Genomic DNA, 20540 nt, shown 5'->3' with positions numbered 1-20540 from the left:
ATCTTCTACCTGGCATTCATATTCTGTTACTTCAAAATTTAAAGGGTATGTGGCATTTTCATAGCATTTTGATTTGTGAAGCTTATATGACCATATGATTATGTGAGCCAACACTGTCCCTGTGATTAATCTCTTCTGTACACAGTAGCACCCAGAGTTCAGGAACGCCCCTCTTCTGGTCACCTAGTAACTTTTCACTGGTTAACAACAAGCTTAAACTGTTAGGTTGCAGGAGAATGCTTGACTATCTGACTTGGATCCTACTCAAGACTTTGGAAGAAATAACCACTGCCAAGTTTGAACATGCTAAACCTTTTGTTTAGCATGGCCTTGTTGACAGGGGAGAAATACATTTTTTTTGACCTTAGAAATGAATACAGAAGACATGAGGTCAGGTAAATTAGGCGAAATATTGAAGCAGATTTGGAGACAAAACCAAATGTTAAAGAAGGCACTCCTAGGTGATGATCTCCGTGAGGAGGTTGGTGGAGCCACTTGGACAGCCACTGTTATTTTTTTAGGTCAAAGACTCAATGAAGCCCTTTATCAACTTTTGGAGCACACTGCAGTGTCTCTTCAAGCTACCTGCCAACAGCTATATATACTGCTTGACAAGGATAATCAATGTATCTGGAGACAAGACAAGTAGTCTCTTTTGCTTGCTTGGGCTTATGCTTGGTTTTAAAATACTTATTTCAGCAGCATATAAGAGGGTCTATGTGTAGAAATACAGTGAATGTAGAATCTCTGCTTACAAGAAACTAATATTACATGGAAAGTGAGGCAAGACAATATTTCACAGGATTTAAAGGTCCCTTTTTTTCATTTTTTTTATTAACTTGAGTATTTCTTATATACATTTCGAGTGTTATTCCCTTTCCCGGTTTCCGGCAAACATCCCCTCTTATTGGGGCACAGATGAAGTGTTTTTAGGTTTCAGTAACCCGGATCACATTTTAAGGAAGGGAATTTAGAGCTCTGCTAGGAAATAATTCCTATTTAAACCGATACCTAAGCAATGAATCGGAGCCAAGCAACAGGAAATTCAGATGTTTGGCTTGCTATTTACAAGCCTTAGAGGTAGGAAAGTACAAGACTAATTAAAGCAGAGCAAGTAGTTTTTCTGTTTTGGAATAGCATGTTCTAACTCTAGAGTAATTTGAACCTAGTCCTATTAATTACAAAAACCCTGGAAAGACTGGATGAGCTAGAAGGAACTGGATCCCTAATATACTGAAGGAACAATGTAAATTCTTGGGAATATGACGAGGTCAATGTGTGTGTGTGTGTGTGTGTGTGTGTGTGTGTGTGTGTGTGTGTGTATGTGTGCTCTAAAAAGTACAAGTATTGAGAATGTAATATCTACAAAATATGGTCTTAATAGCAATATTTTCAGAATCTAGGTGGCATTATGAAATCCAACTCCCAGACATACAGTGTCAAAGTGCGTGTACAGGCCTCTCAGTCAGGAATCCAGAGTAGACAGCATGAAGGGCTTCACAATCAGTAAACATGAGAGAAATCTGTCCCAAAGCTGTGTGATCCCAGAATCATCAGCAGGAGCTCATGATTAGAAGTTAGTCGAAGGAAGGGATTGAACACAGACCTAGACAACAAGTCAAGGCAAGTACTCAACTACCAGAAAAGACCAGTTCAAAATAAACATGGGATCGCAGACAAAAGACAAAGAATAAGTTGAACTGCAGTGCAAAGGCAAGCCCAGACTAGAGAGGAGATTATCCGGTGACATTGAATTTCATCTTCCTAGAGAGATGTGTGGATTCTGGATACAGATTCCTATTCAGAGCTGAGAATACAGAAAGGTTCAGCCTAGAGGAAGCCTGGGAAGAGAAATGCACAGATGGAAACCTGGGATGAAATAAGGATGGAAAGAGAAATGGATAAACTCAGACATTGATGATGCTTATAGCCTTAGAGTCGAACATTCTGTCTTTGTTTGTCATTGATTGATCATCGCAAGATCCAGTCAGAATGATATGGTCGAAATTACCCTTTAAAACAGAAATTTGACAAATTTTAATGATCACATTCTCAGCATGGGGAGGATTGAATTTTCCACCAAAAATTCAGTATGTGTGTCACAAATTACACAGTTGTAGCTTTTCTGACATTTACTTCTCCAGGGTGCTCAGGTAATCTTATAGCTGATATTAAAATGGCTAATTGACATAGTATAGTATCACCCAAAGCAAAGAAGAAAATGGTCAAATATAGCAAATGATTGAGAACTTGTTGACTTCATTCTTATTTGGGAGAAGGTATCACATTTATCAATAGAGTTTAAAGAATGTTCATGGGCCAAACGTATCAGTTTCGCTTCTTGGCTACTATGTTAAAAGTAGAGTTCGTTTCACCCTAGTTATGTAAGTGTTAAATGGAGGCAAATTGTGCAACCATCGCCTTCATCTGCATAGAAGCATAATTTGACATAGTTTTTACTTCTTTGTGTGTGTACATGTGCAGAAACTATTGCTTTCATAGACTGCCTCATGAAAAAGAATGAATATTGGGGAACACTGCTTTGCTTCTAAAGAGAGAAGAAAAAGAGATGTGTAATTTATGCAGCATGCATGAGGACCATATTCCACAGCAGACAATACCAGCCATTCAGGATACCAAAGCAACAGACATTGCTTCAAGAAGGGAACTAAATGTCATGGAAACAGTGACTGTTGCTTCTACAAATGCAGGGGAGAGCCATTGCACGGACCAGGTCAAGTTAACAGAAAATAAAACACAGATAAATTCTGGGCAAAAGAAAACAATGCCCTATTGAGTGGAAATGTAATAGGGCAAGAAGAATCACAGAACACAGTGTTCCCTGATAATACAGAAAATGAAGATGAAAAACAAATTGAACATGTGACTGCTGAGAACACAAATAGCAACAAGAAAGACATTCATGATGCGATCCAGACAACAGCAAGGGAGATTCAAGAGACCTCAGAAAGCCAAAGAGAAAAGATTACCACATGGGATGTCTCCAGTAAGGACATGAATAATCTTCATAGTGAGACAGAGAGCCTAAGACAAAAGGCTAACATAATGGAAAAGGAGTAAGTAAAGGCACACTGAGAAATGCTTATATATGGCTACTTATCTGTGCATTCTCTGTAGTCACTAAACATCTCTTTTGAAAAAAAATTCTTTAATTATTTTATATAAATACACTGTAGCTGTCTCCAAACACACCAGAAGAGAGCATCAGATCTCATTACAGATGGTTATGAGCCACCATGTGGTTGCTGGGATTTGAACTCAGGACCTCTGAAAGAGAGGTCAGTGCTCTTTTTTTTTTTTTTAACTTGAGTATTTCTTATTTACATTTCAAGTGTTATTCCCTTTACCAGTTTCCAAGCAAACATCCCCCTAATCACTCCCACTCCCCTTCTTTATGGGTGTTTCCCTCCCCATCCTCCCCCCATTGCCGCCCTCCTCCCAACAATGTAGTTTACTGGGGGTCCAGTCTCAACAGGACCCAGGTCTTCCCCTTCCACTGGTGCTCTTCCTAGGATATTCATTGCTACCTATGAGGTCAGAGTCCAGGGTCAGTCCATGTATAGTCTTCAGGTAGTAGTGGCTTAGTCCCTGGAAGCTCTGGTTGCTTGGCATTGTTGTTTATAAGGGGTCTCAAGCCCCTTCAAGCTCTTCCAGTTCTTTCTCTGATTCCTTCAACGGGGGTCCTATTCTCAGTTCAGTGGTTTGCTGCTGGCATTCGCCTCTGTATTTGCTGTATTCTGGCTGTGTCTCTCAGGAGAAATCTACATCCGGCTCCTCTCGGCCTGTACTTCTTTGCTTCATCCATCTTGTCTAATTGGATGGCTCTATATGTATGGGCCACATGTGGGGCAGGCTCTGAATGGGTGTTCCTTCTGTGTCTGTTTTAATCTTTGCCTCTCTATTCCCTGCCAAGGGTATTCTTGTTTCCCTTTTAAAGAAGGAGTGAAGCATTCCAATTTTGGTCATCCTTCTTGAGATTCATGTGTTCTGTGCATCTAGGGTAATTCGAGCATTTGGGCTAATAGCCACTTATCAATGAGTGCATACCATGTGTGTTTTTCTGTGATTGGGTTACCTCACTCAGGATGATATTTTCCAGTTCCATCCATTTGCCTATGAATTTCATAAAGTCATTGTTTTGATAGCTGAGTAATATTCCATTGTGTAGATGTACAACATTAACTGTATCCATTCTTCTGTTGAAGGGCATCTGGGTTCTTTCCAGCTTCTGGCTATTATAAATAAGGCTGCTATGAACATAGTGGAGAACGTGTCTTTTTTATATGTTGGGGCATCTTTTGGGTATATGCCCAAGAGAGGTATAGCTGGATCCTCAGGAAGTTCAATGTCCAATTTTCTGAGGAACCTCCAGACTGATTTCCAGAATGGTTGTACCAGTCTGCAATCCCACCAACAATGGAGGAGTGTTCCTCTTTCTCCGCATCCTCGCCAGCATTTGCTGTCACCTGAGTTTTTGATCTTAGCCATTCTTAGTGGTGTGAGGTGAAATCTCAGGGTTGTTTTGATTTGCATTTCCCTTATGACTAAAGATGTTGAACATTTCTTTAGGTGTTTCTCAGCTATTCAGCATTCCTCAGCTGTGAATTGTTTGTTTAGCTCTGAACCCCAATTTTTAATAGGGTTATTTGTCTTCCTGCAGGCCCGTTTTTTGACCAATTATATGGTCAATTTTGGAGAAAGTACCATGAGGAGCTGAGAAGAAGGTATATCCTTTTGCTTTAGGATAGAATGTTCTATAAATATCTGTTAAGTCCATTTGGCTCATGACTTCTCTTAGTCTGTCTACGTCTCCGTTTAATTTCTGTTTCCATGATCTCTCCATTGATGAGAGTGGGGTGTTGAAATCTCCTACTATTATTGTGTGAGTTGAAAAGTGTGTTTTTTGAGCTTTAGTAAGTTTTCTTTTATGTATGTAGGTGCCCTTGTATTTGGGGCATTGATATTTATGATTGAGAGTTCATCTTGGTGGATTTTTCCTTTGATGAATATGAAGTGTTCTTCCTTATCTTTTTTGATGACTTTTAATTGAAAATTGATTTTATTTGATATTAGAATGGCTACTCCACCTTCCTTCTTCTGACCATTTGCTTGGAAAATTGTTTTCCAGCCTTTCACTCTGAGATAGTGTCTGTCTTTGTCTCTGAAGTGTGTTTCCTGTAGGCAGCAGAATGCAGGATCCTCCTTGCGTATCCAGTTTGTTAATCTATGTCTTTTTATTGGGGAGTTGAGACCATTGATGTTGAGAGATATTAAGGAAAAGTGATTATTGCTTCCTGTTATATTCATATTTGGATATGAGGTTATGTTTGTGTGCTTTTCTTCTCTTTGTTTTGTTGCCAAGACAATTCATTTCTTGCTTCTTCTAGGGTATAGCTTGCCTCCTTATATTGGGCTTTACCATTTATTATCCTTTGTTTTGCTGGATTTGGAGAAAGATATTGTGTAAATTTGGTTTTGTCATGGAATATCTTGGTTTCTCCATCTATGTTAATTGAGAGTTTTGCAGGATACAGTAACCTGGGCTGGCATTTGTGTTCTCTTAGGGTCTGTATGACATCTGTTCAGGATCTTCTGGCTTTCATAGTCTCTGGCAAAAAGTCTGGTGTGATTCTGATAGGTCTGCCTTAATATGTTACTTGACCTTTTTACCTTACTGCTTTTAATATTCTTTCTTTATTTTTACGTTTGGTGTTTTGACTATTATGTGACGGGAGGTGTTTCTTTTCTGGTCCAATCTACTTGGAGTTCTGTAGGCTTCTTGTATGTTTATGGACATCTCTTTCTTTAGGTTAGTAAAGTTTTCTTCTATGATTTTGTTAATGATATTTACTGGTCCTTTGAGCTGGGAGTCTTCACTCTCTTCTATACCTATTATCCTTAGGTTTGATCTTCTCATTGAGTCCTGATTTTCCTGTATGTTTTGGACCAGTAGCTTTTTCTGCTTTACATCATCTTTTGACAGTTGAGTCAATGATTTCTGTGGAATCTTCTGCACCTGAGATTCTCTCTTCCATCTTTTGTATTCTGTTGGTGAAGCTCGTATCTACGGCTCCTTGTCTCTTCTTTTGGTTTTCTATATACAGGATTGTTTCCATGTGTTCTTACTTGATTGCTTCTATTTCCATTTTTAATTCCTTCAACTGTTTGATTGTGTTTTCCTAGAATTCTTTCAGGGATTTTTGTGACTCCTCTCTATGGGCTTCTACTTGTTTATTTATGTTTTCCTGGAATTCTTTCAGGGATTTTTGCGATTCCACTCTGTAGGCTTCTACTTGTTTATTAATTTTTTCCTGTGTTTCTCTAAGGGAGTTTTTCATGTCTTTCTTGTAGTCCTCCAGCATCATGATCAAATATGATTTTGAAACTAGATTTGCTTTTCTGGTGTGTTTGGATATTCCGTGTTTGCTTTGGTGAGAATTGGGCTCTGATTATGCCATGTAGTCTTGGTTTCTGCTGCTTGGATTCCTCCGTTTGCCTCTCGCCATCAGATTATCTCTAGTGTTACTTTGTTCTTCTATTTCTGACAGTGGCTAGACTGTCCTATAAGCCTGTGTGTCAGGGGTGCTGTAGACCTGTTTTCCTGTTTTCTTTCAGCCAGTTATGGGAGCAGAGTGTTATGCTTTCAGGTGTGTAATTTTTCTATCTACAGGTCTTCAGCTGTTCCTGTGGGCCTGTGTGTTGAGTTCACCAGGCAGGTCGCTTGGAGCAGGAAGGTTTGTCTTTCCTGTGGTCCCGAGGCTCAAGTTTGCTCATGGGGTGCTGCCTACTAGCTCTCCGCAGGGATAGCAACCAGGAAGATCTGCTACAGTCAGTGCTCTTAACCACTGAGTCATACCTCCAACCTGTCACTAAACATCTTAATCCTGCTGCTATGACAAGCCACCATAAAGTGGATTGTTTTGAATGAATGAAGTTGATTTCTCACAGTTCTGGAGACAGAGGAAAGAAAGGCAGAGAGAGTCAGTGGCTACTAAGAGCTTACTGATATATAGATGGCACCCCCTTTCGTGCATTCTCAAATGGTATAAGGGTCAAACCAGCTTCAAGGCTTTTATTAATAATACTAGTCCCATTCATGAGAACAGTGTTTTTTATAATCTAATCAGTTTCTTCAAAGGCACTTAAAAGAGTCACATATGGAATAAAATCTCAACATGTTTTATGAGGGAATATACCATCAAGTTTTATATTTTAATATAATATCTCCAAAAGTTACTGCAAACCAGTGATTTGGGTTAAATATCCCCACAGAAATGTATGAGGCTGCTATTGCTAATATCATTGTATTTTTCATAATTCTAGGAAACATGGATATTAAGTAGTGCTTTAAAGGAAAAGCAAATAGTTATGAAAGTATTTACAAAACTTGTTCAGAACATAAACACTTATATATAGTAAAATTAAATTTGTGATGAAAAAGTGATTTTGGAATGTTAAAATATTAAAAAAACAATTAGCTAATCTGATTATATAAATACTATATATACTTGTTATATCATATATATATATACATATATATATATATATATATATATATATATATATAAAAAGATAATTCTCATCAATCTTTAAACTTTGTCTTCTGAACTCCAGGAGACATATGGTGGTCTTTTTAGGGTCTTAAAGATAAATGATTTTGTTCTCACCAGTTAAATCTTATAAAATTGCCAGGATTTTTGATTTTGTTTTGTTATTTGTTTTCTTCAGCTTCTCTAAAACTCCATGAAATAAAAATGGGAGAAAAATAATTCTTGATTTGTCTAGATTGGTATATCAAACAATATGTTTTTAGATAGATACAACATTTTCCTTAGCAATGTGACTCAGTCAGAAAATATTTGAAAAACAGGAAAAATTCATTTTTATTTGTGGTCTTATTATTGACGAATTTTTTGACAGTGGGTAACTTGCTTCATGTTCTCTTTTTGCTTTCTTTTTATCTTTTTATCTGTTTTTTTTTTTTTTTTTGGTAGTAGTCACTTACTTAGAGGAATACTATCTCCTTCTTTGGGGTATATGGTGGCAAATGAGATAGTAACTGAACGGCCTGGGGTTGGGTTCTTCTGCAAGTGATGACACTCAGCTAAATGTTAATGTACTATTTGATGTCATAACCAGTGACTTTCACTCTCCTACCCCTTCTCAATACTGTTCTTTACCTGTATCCATCTCTGCATAATAGGATGGGGAGACACACAACATTGTTCCTGGAAAAACATCACCAAGTCTAAGTATTTGTTCTTTACCAAGTACTTTTGCAAGTTCTTTGCTTATACTGATCATGGGACTTTATAAAAATGAAAAAAGGGTGCAATATACCCACAGCAAAGAGAACTTAATGCAACTTCTAAAGTAGTCAAGATGTGGTTTCCAAAACCACAGTGTTTTTTGAAAAAAAAAAACACTGACACTTCATAGCCTCCCTTTCACAAATGACTCAAAACACCATCTAGTGAGTCATTGCCTGCACCACTCCCTCTAACACCTCCTTTAGGTGTTCTCTGGTTAGTGACTTCCTCTTTGAGGCATTGAACCAGTTCTGCTTGGCTTGCATATTTACAGAGATGACTCTCCATTGCAGGTCCCTGGGCTTAGGAAGCTATCAGACCACATAAAAGTAAATGCAATAAACAAAGCCTTGCTTAGAAACTGTTGTGGCTCCTCAACAATAATTTTCCAAAAGCCTCATCCTTTGGAGTTGCTGTACTAGTATGTACACAAATTGGGAAAAAGCTAAACTAAAGTGATCTACTTTACAACAAGACAAGTCATATTTGATTAGTACTGTGGAGAACAGACTTATTTACAAATCTCCTATCCCGTTTATTTGTCATTTGGGAACCATGCCTTGTAATAGTGGGTGTATTGAGATGTTTTCTAGGAAAGAGAAGATAGCATTTTTGAAGTTATATGAATCTAGTTTACTGAATCACTTGATGAATTTTTTTTATCTTTCTCTGAATTCTCATTTCTATAAACAAAAAGTTAAGCAGGTCAGCATGCTAGATAACTTTTTTAGGTTTAGGATTGTATACATATATTTATGAATTAAGCATTTTACTACATTCTTTATGAAGTTATATTTAAAATTTTATTCAACAATAAATGAAAAGGAGCTAAAACTTTATTAACATATAAATGAGAAGATGGTCCTATGTTATAAGTAGAGTCCCCATATTGATTGTCAACAGTGTCTTTGTTAAAATTACTTCTCTGATGTGAATTGAACAACATCAAAGGGGAACTCCAATTTGATGGTTTTAACATAGGGATCAAATCATTACTGAATGTACAGTTGATTTGGGTACATTATTATTAAAGATGTTTAACAATTTTATTTCATTCAAACTTCCGATGATCATAGATTAAATATCAGTTTCAAGTTATAATAGATGGATTGAACATTATTTAGAGAAGATTTGAGAAAGTAATGACAATACTTGAGAACTTTCACTTCCACACTAAACATGCATAGAGTCAACTACTAGTTCAAAAACTGAATACCTATACGATTTGTAGCAAGGTAAAATCTCAGCCTCAATTTCCCTATGTGTAAAATAGTAAAGATAGCAGCACTTGACATAAAAGATATTAAAATTTAGCAAAACTATGTAGCATAAAATCTGACCCACACAAAGCATTAGAATATTGACTAGTCTAAGTGGTTATGATATTTATGAACACACTGGAAATGCCTCGTTTCAAATTTGAATTTAAATTTATAAGTCTCTAAAAATCTTTGTAAAGATAATATTGAAGAGGTATAAAATAGTTAAATTCTTCAGCTGAGGGGCTGGGGATTTAGCTCAGTGGTAGAGCGCTTGCCTAGGAAGCGCAAGGCCCTGGGTTCGGTCCCCAGCTCCGAAAAAAAAGAACCAAAAAAAAAAAAAATTCTTCAGCTGAGGATCTCAGGATTAGAAATAATCTATTCCTATTTAAGAAGAATAATACATATGCATGTGTATGTGCATTTGTGTGCCTGTGCATGTGCATGTACACTCATGTGTATACACACACACACACACACACACACACACTTCAGTAAACATCACTACATGATCTAATATACCTGGACAATTTCTGTATCCCATATTCATCACTTCTTCTTGAGGGAATAGGAGTCATACAGATCCCTGGCAGGTAGGCAGACAGGCAGACAAATAAGAGGCTTTGGGTAGATTAATGTACTTTATATGCAAACATTTAAAACAGGCAACTTCCTTATTCTTCTTCCTCTCCAATTCAAGGACATGGGGACCCTTTTCTCTCTGGAAGGAAGTGTTCAGAGTTTTCAAATTTCCCAGGACAGGTGGAAGGTGGGAATTGACCTCCTATGAAAGGATGAATTAGCTTTTCTTGTAGGATGATGTGGTGTCGCACACTAACCCAAACTAGCCATATCTGAGGAAGAAAAGGAATCCTCTCTACCCCTAATACATATAGTCTAATTACCCACAATCCTGAAATTCTGTCTCTTTGTTCTCTCCCTCTTTCTCCTCCCACTCCCTGTCTTTATGGGGAGAGAAACACATGCACATGCATGTGTGATTTTGTTTTCAATAAAGATTAGCTCAACCTTTCCTTTCCCTGACTTTTCATGTTTAAATTATCAGAAAAAAGAATCCATCTGGCAATCCTAAAGGATCTACCTTACCATTAAACACATCACTCCTTTCACAGTTAAACAAACTAGTTTATTTAAAAAACATGGTTAATCACTGAATTTTATAATATGTTCAATAAAAGTGAGGAATAAATCAATCACTTTGATAAAACAATTAGTCAAGAACAATTATAGTTCATGTATTTAGCTACCATAACTAGTATAGTATAGGTAACTTCCCTACAATGTAGAGGCATAGTTGTTTGTATCTATGGTAGAAATGAATGTTCAACTCAAATCTTCCCTGTGATGTAGATATTATTTTCACCTATAATGCAGGAAATTGTGGCATATTGAGATTGAGCATCTTTTTGATTGAAGAGTTAATCAATGGGAGAAGTAAGGTTCATATCAAAGCAATGTTCCTCACACTCTATGTCTTTCCGTATTTGGCTGTACGATGCATGGATACAACAGTTGGAAAATGAAGCTCACTTTTTTTTGTCCTATAGGTATCTTGCTGTGCTGAGTGATGGGGCTGACCCTCAAGTCTCTTGTTACATTACTGCGCCCTTGCACATCCTACAGCAGGTTGACTGCCAGATAACAAATGACATGAGCTCCTTTTTAGTGAATGATAATGAAGAATTGGTCAGCAATGTCATCACTGTTGCATGCTCAGATAAGAAAAAGAAAATTCCATTCCCAATATGCATTGCAATTCCATTCAAGGCACGCTACAAGGGAAATTACAGAGATATTATGGTGAAAATGTCTGACACAAACTTTCAGTCAAGTTACCTAATCCCTAATTTACTGGAAAGAATGAGGGGAGGTTGTAAGGTCAGTAAAGCCTTGGTTATAACTGTATCAGTTGTTTGCCTTTTATTCTTATAATTCAGAATATAGTGTTGCAGTGTAATTATACTTGTTCTATTGTACAAGTGTGGACCCATTAGTGTTAGCAAATTTTTGTGGGAGAATGTATAAACATTGCAAACTGTTTTTTGCACGCTTTGGTAAATTTCTCATTTGAATTTAGTCTAAACATTTTAACTACACATTATACCTAAATTTTATTAGCTATATTGTATTAATTATGTTAGCTAAATACTTTAGCCATAATTTCATGATTTGTTAAAAAATAACACCTATAAAGTTCAAATCATAGAAATTTCAAACTTAGTATTAGAGAATTTGGGTCTATGACTCAGCAAATGTTACTTTTTCCACAGGAAAAGCAACCAACACAATAGGTTAATTAACTTCATGGTTTAGAGTAACTTCATTATAATGTCTAATATGTCAGACTGCTGCCTACACTGAAGCATCTTCTGAAGCTATTATTTTAGTCTTTATTATTCATAGGGTGGAAGAATTTATAAAAATTAAAAACAATATGCATCCACATGCTTTGATAAATTTATCAATTGAATTTAGTCTAAACATTGTACCTATACACTGTGCCTAAACATTGTTACCTATACAGAATTAATCGATAGCTGAGTACATAAACTATAATTGTTTTTGACAAACTTTGTTACCAAAGTGATTGGTTTATTCATTACTTTTTTCAGCCTACAATGAAATACAGTGGTTAATCTTTTTTTTTAAATAAACTAAACAGTTTGCTTAACTGAGAGGAGAATGATGCCTTTATGGTGAGGTCCTTTAGGATTGCCAGAATAGACATTTTTTCCTGATGATTTAAAGATAGAACGTCAGGAAAATGAAAGTTTTGGCGAATCTTTATTGAAAGCAAAAGCACACATGCATGAGTATGTGCATGGGCCTATCTTCCAACAGAGAGAGGGATGGGAGGGAGAAGAGAGGGAGAGAGGGAGAAAGGGAGAGAGGGAGAGAGGGAGAGAACAGAGAGACATAATCTCTCAATGTAGAGCGTAATCAGGATTTATTAGTTAAGATGTGGGAAGTAGAGAAAAATCTCTTGTTCCCATATTTGTCTGAAGTGTGAAATTAGATGAATCAATGCACCTCTTTGTGATTCCAATTTTGATTTGATAATAATATAATAATGTCTGCCTGATAGGATTTCAAATATTAAATAAACAGAGTACTTAAGAAGAAGGGGGAAAGCCTGAATATAAGCAAGTTGTTGATAAGTTATCACTATTTGAAACAGACTTTACTGTAATAATATTAAAAATTTCTATATCACAAAATCAAATGTTGCTGAGACAGAATCTAGAATTACAAAATTTAGTATTTTAGAGTTAATGAGGACTTGAGTTAAGTGTTTTCTGTGAGCTACCTTATTTATTTCTAACTAATTAAAATGTTTGCCTTTTTATATGCAAATATTTCTTACTTGATGAGGACAGAGAAGAAAACATATTAAAATCTTGTTAACACATTCTGTCCTTTTGGTTTGTTTATAAATCAAACCAAGGTTATATAATCAAATTATAGAGCTAAGTCTGTTCTTATGACCCTTATTCATGCAACTAATATGTGTTAGATTTAGACTAGTTCCTGTGAATATGAATGTCTGATCAGCATTGCTCTAGAGTAGGCTTCTAAATCTTGGCAAGTCTGTGTGTCCTTTATACAAGTGCTTTAGAAACTTCTCACAGTACAAATGTCTTTCCAAGATGGGCTTGAAAAACATTTTGTGACTGAATTAATTGAGTCACAAATAAAATTAAGAGGACCATTGTTTATTTAAAAACTGTACATTACATCGTAGGCTAATAACAGTTATCACTGGTTTTAGCTTAAGAACCTTTGGGTTCTGGATACCTTCCAACGTTTTATGTGGGTTCTATGACATTTCAACATCCTAGTTCTCAAAGCCTTTTTATTTTCCCCCAGTATCTGCCAAATGTGGTCTCGGTGCTCAGCAACCTCCACTTGTTCCCAGGAGACCTTTCTTCTCACTACTTTCCCTCTGGCCACTGAAGAAGAATGATTGTGCTCAGAATTTTCCCAACCGTGATATTGTGAAATGTTTCCCTTAGTCAGCTCTCAAATGATAGATTATTTTCCATTGTGAATAACCCTGAAATGTTTGTGTGTACATGTGCTATTTTCCACTCATACTGGGTGGAGTCTAGCTGGTATTTGGGGAAGCATGAATAGAACAGATTGCTTCTTAGACTGTATCTTCATTGAAGGCATTGGTGATTATACACAGAGATCATCTCGCTTTCATTTATGGACTCAGTTCCATTTTGTAAGAATAGAAATTTGAATATGTAGTTGAATGTATGATTATTTATTTGAGTATAAATATATACTCAAGGAAGAAACTGTATATTCTGTAGTTTTCTGTTTCTAGTGCAAAAAGAAACACTGATTTTTATTGTGGCATCTGAAGATGTGATTTGTTAGAAAGAAGACTTTTTCTGACAGTACATATGCATAATCTTAGTGAAAAATATCCAAGTAATAAAATTCTATTCCTTGGAGATCTGTAAAATAGCATAGAAACTTCTAGACAAGATCAATATATAAAATTCATTCTAGTAAAAAAAAAATAATCAAAATCATTTTAGCCAAAGATGGCGAGAGTCCAGCCACCAGCAATTAAAATTGTGAAGATAGGATGACTGTTTATTATACATGTGTGAGGATTTAAGTTACAAAAATTAATTTATTTCTCATTTATTGTTGAGAAGTTCAAGTTTGAGAAACTCTTAACTATCAACTTATCCTTTGCTTCAACCTAGGGTCATCTCTGCTCCTTGAATGTGATCCCTCCACACCATGGGGTATAATGGAGAGCAGATACTTTTTGTTGTTGTTTAATTTTTGTTTAGTTTTTGACAGCACATGGAGTAGGCATGTCATATGTACTTCTTCAAAACAGTGCTATTGCTTGCTTCAGTAGAGAGTCTTTTACTCCATTCAGGGGACTTGTGCTGCAGTGAATGTTTACAAGCTGGGAATGTTTTCTGTCGTGTCATGTTTGAAAAACAGTCCTTCACAGTGACAAAAAAGGGACTCACTTTGACGTCCAGCATGGATGCCTGGATATCCTTCAGTTATCCTGTAAGAGTTTTCAACTCACCAGTGCTTGCACAGTTAAAGGTAAAAATTCACAAGGGAAATTGACTCGATCTTGTGTCTAGTGGGTCAAACATGGCCCTAAAAATTCCAAGGCAATTCCTTCCATAAGGCCATACTGCTAGTCCTTCCTGGGACTTGGAATCACGTGCTTGGATTTGAGTGATGCGGCAAGCATTTTGAACACATTCTGAAAGAAATAACTGCTTTTCATTTATAAGGCTTTCCTGAATAGTCTTTTGCATTACTTGTCTTATTTATTGACAAACATGCTGTATAAGACAGTGGTTGACAAATTTGGAGTCATTTATATAAATCCAGATTTTGATATAAATTCTTGGAAAGATAAGAAGCTACTGGTTTATTCAAATGGTGATTGCCATGACATTTGCATTCTACTTACTAAAGAAAATTAGTCTTCTTGGAACAGATATTTAGTGTATACTAACACTATTTTCATCATGAACATTTCAGAAGATTTGCTTTTATCCAATAATATTCCCAATCATCCCAGTCTTGTCTTTCCTATTGTCTCTTTTCTATTTCTTTTTTTTCATAAAATACACTTTTTATTCTCTTTACAACTCATTATTTGCCCTTCTAATCCTCCCAGTACACTCTCTGCCTTCTCCTTTGAGAAGGGAAACCCTCTGGGTGTCAAATTACACCTCCACACTCCCTCCCACCATATCTCCACCACCTGACACTACCCCACCCCACTGCACCCAACTTGACCACACCTCCATACATCAAGATGCTGTAGAACTAGGTACAGAGGCCAGGCCAGGCTGTCCATTTAGAGGCAAGGGATCCACAGGCAGGGAACTGACTCAGGAACAACCTCTCTTTCAGTTGTTGGGGGAATCTGCATGAAGACAAAACTGCTCATCTGCTACGCATTTGTAGGGGCCTAAATCCAGCCTGAGCTTGCTCTTTTGTTGGTGATTCAATCTCTGGGAGCGTCCAAAGATCCAGGTTTTTTGGCTCTATTGGTTTTCCTGTGGGGTCCCTGTACTCTTTGGGTCCCTCAATCCTTTTCTTAACTCTTCTTTAAGACTCCCAGAGCTCCATCTGTTTGGGTGTGAGTCTCTGCATCTGTTTCCATTGACTGCTTGGTGGAGACTCTCAGAGGACAGTCATGCTATGCTCCTGTCTGCAAGCACAACAGAGTATCATTAGTAGTGTCAAGGACTGGTTCTTGCCCATGGGATGAGTCTTAATTTGGGGCAGTTATTGGTTGGCCATTCCCTCAGTCTCTGCTGTGTCTTTGTCCCTGTACAATATGTAGGCAGGACAAATTTTGGGTCAAAGTTTTTGGAGGTTGGTTGTCCTTATCTTTCCACTGGGAGTCCTACCTGGCTATAGGAAGTGGCCACTTAGGATCTGTATTCCCCATTACTATGAATCTCAGCTAGAGCTTCCCCAGAGGCTTCTGTTTCCTCTCCCCATCCTAGGTCTCTGGCATGTCCTAGAGATTGCCCTCTAACCCTCATCCCACCCACCCCTACCGGCCTCCCTTTTCTTTCTTCTACTCCCCTTACATATGATCTCCTCCACCCTGCTCCTTACTCAATCCTCTCTCTCATCATCCTTCCATCTATGTCACATAGATATTTATTTTGTTTCTCCTTCTGACAAAGATTCAACCATCCTCTCCTGGGCCGGCCTTGTTATATGGTTTCTTTGGGTATGTTAATTGTAACATAAATATCCTGTACTTTATGGCTATTATCCACTTATAAGTGATTACTTTCCATGCATGTCCTTTTGGGTCTCAGTTTCTTTACTCAAGCATTTTTTTTAACTCATCTATGTGAGTTCTCTGATGAAATATTTGGAGTCATTTATGAATACCATAATAACATTTGTGAATAGTGAACCTTTGACTTCCTCTTTTCCAATTTTTATCACCTCTATCTCCTTTAGTTGTCCTATTGCTCTAGCTAGAACTTCAAGTACTATATTGAATAGATATGAGGATATTGGGCATTCTTGTCTTGTCCCTGATGTTATTGGAAATGCTTTAAAGTTCTCTTTTCTTTATTTTCTTCCTCCCTCTTTAATAAATTGGGTATTTCTTATTTACATTTCAATTGTAATTCAATTTCCCAGTTTCCAGGTCAACATCCCCCTAGCCCCTCCCCCTCCCGTTCTATATGATGTTCACCTCCCCATCCTCCCCCCATTACCACCCTCCCCCCAAGAATCCCGTTCACTGGGGGTTCAATCTTGGCAGGACCAAGGGATTCCCCTTCCACTGGTGCCCTTACTGGGCTATTCATTGCTAACAATGCAGTTGGAGCTCAGGGTCAGTCAATGTATAGTCTTTGGGTATTGGTTTAGTCCCTGGGTGCTCTGGTTGGTTGGTATTGTTGTTCATGTGGGGTCACAAACTCCTTAAAGCTCTTTCAGTCCTTTCTCTGAATCCTTCAACAGGGGTCCTGTTCTCAGTCCCGTGGTTTAATGATGGCATTCGCATATGTATTTGCCTTATTCTGGCTGTGTCTCTCAGGAGAGATCTACATTCGGTCCCTGTCAGTCTGCATTTCTTTGTTTATCCATCTTATCTAGTTTGGTGGCTGTATATCTATGGTCCACAAGTGGGACAGGCTCTGAATGGGCGTTCCTTCAGTCTCTGTTCTAAACTTTGCCTCCCTATCCCCTCCCAAGGGTATTCTTGTTCCCCTTTTAAAGAAGGAGTAAAGCATCCGCATATTGGTCAGCCAAGTTTCATGTGTTCTGGGCATTTAGGGTAATTTGAGCATTTGGGCTAATATCTACTTATCAATCAGTGCATACCATGTGTGTTTCTCTGTGATTGGGTTACCTCACTCAGGATGATATTTTCCAGTTCCATCAGTTTGCCTATGAATTTCATAAAATCATTGTTTTTGATATCTGAGTAGTATTCCATCGTGCAGATGTACAACATTTTCTGCATCCATTCTTCTGTGGAAGGTCATCTGGCTTCTCTCCAGCTTCTGGCTATTATAAATAAGGCTGCTATGAACATAGTGGAGGATGTGTCTTTGTTGTATGTTGGAGCATCTTTTGGGTATATGCCCAAGAGAGGTAGAGCTGGGTTCTCAAGTAGTTCAATGTCCAATTTTCTGAGGAATCTCCAGACTGATTTCCAGAGTGCTTGTACCAGTCTGCAATCCCACCAACAATGGAGGAGTGTTCCTTTCTCCACATCCTAGCCAGCATCTGCTGTCTCCGGAGTTTTTGATCTTAGCCATTCTGACTGGTGAGAGTTGGAATCTCAGGGTTGTTTTGATTTGCATTATGACTAAAGATGTTGAACATTTCTTTATGTGCTTCTCAGCCATTTGGAATTCCTCAGCTGTGAATTCTTTGTTTAGCTTTGAACACTAATTTTAGTAGCGTTATTTGTCTCCCTGCAGTCTAATTTTATGAGTTCTTTGTATATTTTGGATATGAGCCTGCTATCAGTTGTAGGATTGGTAAAGATCTTTTCCAAACATGTTGGTTGCCATTTTGTCTTAACAACAGTGTCCTTTGCCTTACAGAAGCTTTGTAGTTTTATGAGATCCCATTTGTCGATTCTTGATCTTAGAGCATAAGCCATTGGTGTTTTGTTCAGGAACTTTTCTCCAGTTCCCATGTGTTCGAGATTCTTCCCCACTTTTTCTTCTATTAGTTTGAGTATATCTGGTTTGATGTGGAGGTCCTTGATCCACTTGGTCTTAAGCTTTATACAGTGTGATAAGAATGCATTGATCTGCATTCTTCTACATGCTGACCTCCAGTTGAACCAGCACCATTTGCTGAAAATGCTGTCTTTTATCCATTGGAAGGTTTTGGCCCTTTGTCAAAAATCAAGTGACCATAGGTGTGTGGGTTCATTTCTGGGTCTTCAATTCTATTCCACTGGTCTTTCTGACTGTCTCTGTACCAATACCATACAGTTTTTATCACTATTGCTCTGTAATACTGCTTGAGTTCAGGGATAGTGATTCCCCTGGAATTTCTTTTATTGTTGAGAACAGTTTTAGCTATCCTGGGTTTTTTGTTATGCCAGATGAATTTGCAAATTGTTTTTTCTAACTCTATGAAGAATTGGATTGGAATTTTGATAGGGATTGCATTGAATCTGTTGATCCCTTTGGCCATTTTTACTATATTAATCCTGCCAATCCATGAGCATGGGAGATCTTTCCATCTTCTGAAATCTTCAATTTCTTTCTTTGGAGGCTTGAAGTTCTTAGCATACGGATCTTTTACTTGCTTGGTTAAAGTCACACCGAGGTATTTTATATTATTTTGGACTATTATGAAGGGTGTCATTTCCCTAATTTCTTTCTCAGCTTGTTTCTCTTTTGTGTAGAGGAAGGCTACTGATTTATCTGAATTAATTTTATACCCAGCCACTTTGCTGAAGGTGTTTATCAGGTTTAGTAGTTCTCTGGTGGAACTTTTGTAATCATTTAAATATACTATCATATCATCTGCAAATAGTGATAGTTTAATTTCTTCCTTTCCAATGTATATCCCTTTGAACTCCTTTTGTTGTCTAATTGCTCTGGCTAGGACTTCAAGATCTATATTGAATAAGTAGGGAGAGAGTGCACAGCCTTGTCCAGTCTCTGATCTTAGTGGGATTGCTTCGAGTTTCTCTCCATTTAGTTTAATATTAGCTACTAGTTTGCTGTGTATGGCTTTTACTAAGTTTAGCTATGCGCCTTGAATTCCTGTTCTTTCCAGTACTTTTATCATGAAGGGGTGTTGAATTTTGTCAAATGCTTTCTCAGCATCTAGTGAAATGATCATGTTCTTTCTATCTTTCAATTTGTTTACATAATGGATTATGTTGATGGTTTTCCATATATTAACCATTTGTGCATGCCTGGAATGAAACCTACTTGATCATGATGGATCACTGTTTTGATGTGCTCTTGGGTTCGGTTTGCAAGAATTTTATTGAGTATCTTTGTGTCGATGTTCATAAGATAAATTGGTCTGAAGTTCTCTTTCTTTGTTGGGTCTTTGTGTTTTAGGTATAAGTAATTGTGGCTTCATAGAAGGAATTCAGTAGCACTCCATCTGTTTCAATTTTGTGGAATAGTTTGGATAGTATTGGTATGAGGTCTTCTATGAAGATCTGATAGAATTCTGCACTGAACCCATCTGGACCTAGGCTCTTTTTGGATGGAAGAAGTTAATGATTGCTTCTATTTCTTTAGGAGTTATGGGGTTGTTTAAATGGGTTCTCTTTTCCTGATTTAATTTTGGTAGCTTGTATCTGTCTAGGAAATTGTCCATTTCCTGCAGATTTTCAAGTTTTGTTGAATATAGGCTTTTGTAGTAGGATCTGATGATTTTTTGAATTTCCTCTGAGTCTGTAGTTATGTCTCCCTTTTCATTTCTGATTTTGTTAAATTGGACACACTTTCTGTGTCCTCTGGTTAGTGTGGCTAAGGGTTTATCTATCTTTTTGATTTTGTCAAAGAACCAACTTTTGGTTCTGTTGATTCTTTCTATGGTCCTTTTTGTTTCTACTTGGCTGATTTCAGCTCTGAGTTTGATTATTTCTTGTCTTCTACTCCTCCTGGGTGTATTTGCTTCTTTTTGTTCTAGAGCTTTTAGGTGTGCTGGCAATCTGCTGATATATGCTCTCTCCTGTTTCTTTCTGTAGGCACTCAGAGCTATGAGTTTTCCTCTTAGCACAGCTTTCATTGTGTCCCTTAAGTTTGGGTATGTTGTATCTTCATTTTCATTAAATTCTAAGAAGTCTTTAATTTCTTTCTTTATTTCTTCATTGACCAGGTTATCGTTGAGTAGAGCATTGTTTAACTTCCATGTATATGTGGACATTATTTCCTTATTGTTATTGAAGGCCACCTTTAGC

The 20540-nt window shown here is 37.3% G+C and overlaps 1 protein-coding gene across 1 annotated transcript in view; it reads left to right on the top strand.

The window, feature by feature from the left end:
* Positions 1–370: 370 nt before the first annotated feature.
* Positions 371–20540, top strand: part of Dthd1 (death domain containing 1) — a 103175-nt gene continuing 83005 nt past the window's right edge. Inside the window, 7 exon segments of the mRNA XM_087584546.1 lie at positions 371–639; positions 2483–2523; positions 2526–2768; positions 2771–3077; positions 11158–11488; positions 14517–14574; positions 14577–14695. Of these exon segments, the coding sequence (XP_087440672.1) occupies positions 371–639; positions 2483–2523; positions 2526–2768; positions 2771–3077; positions 11158–11488; positions 14517–14574; positions 14577–14695 (1368 nt within the window).

Source organism: Rattus norvegicus, chromosome 14 (assembly GCF_021556685.1).
Source record: "Rattus norvegicus strain SHRSP/BbbUtx chromosome 14, alternate assembly SHRSP_T2T, whole genome shotgun sequence".
NCBI classification, from domain to species: Eukaryota; Metazoa; Chordata; class Mammalia; order Rodentia; family Muridae; genus Rattus; species Rattus norvegicus.
The sequence above is the reverse complement of the archived record's forward strand: the minus strand, read 5'-3'. Positions and strand labels throughout refer to the sequence as shown.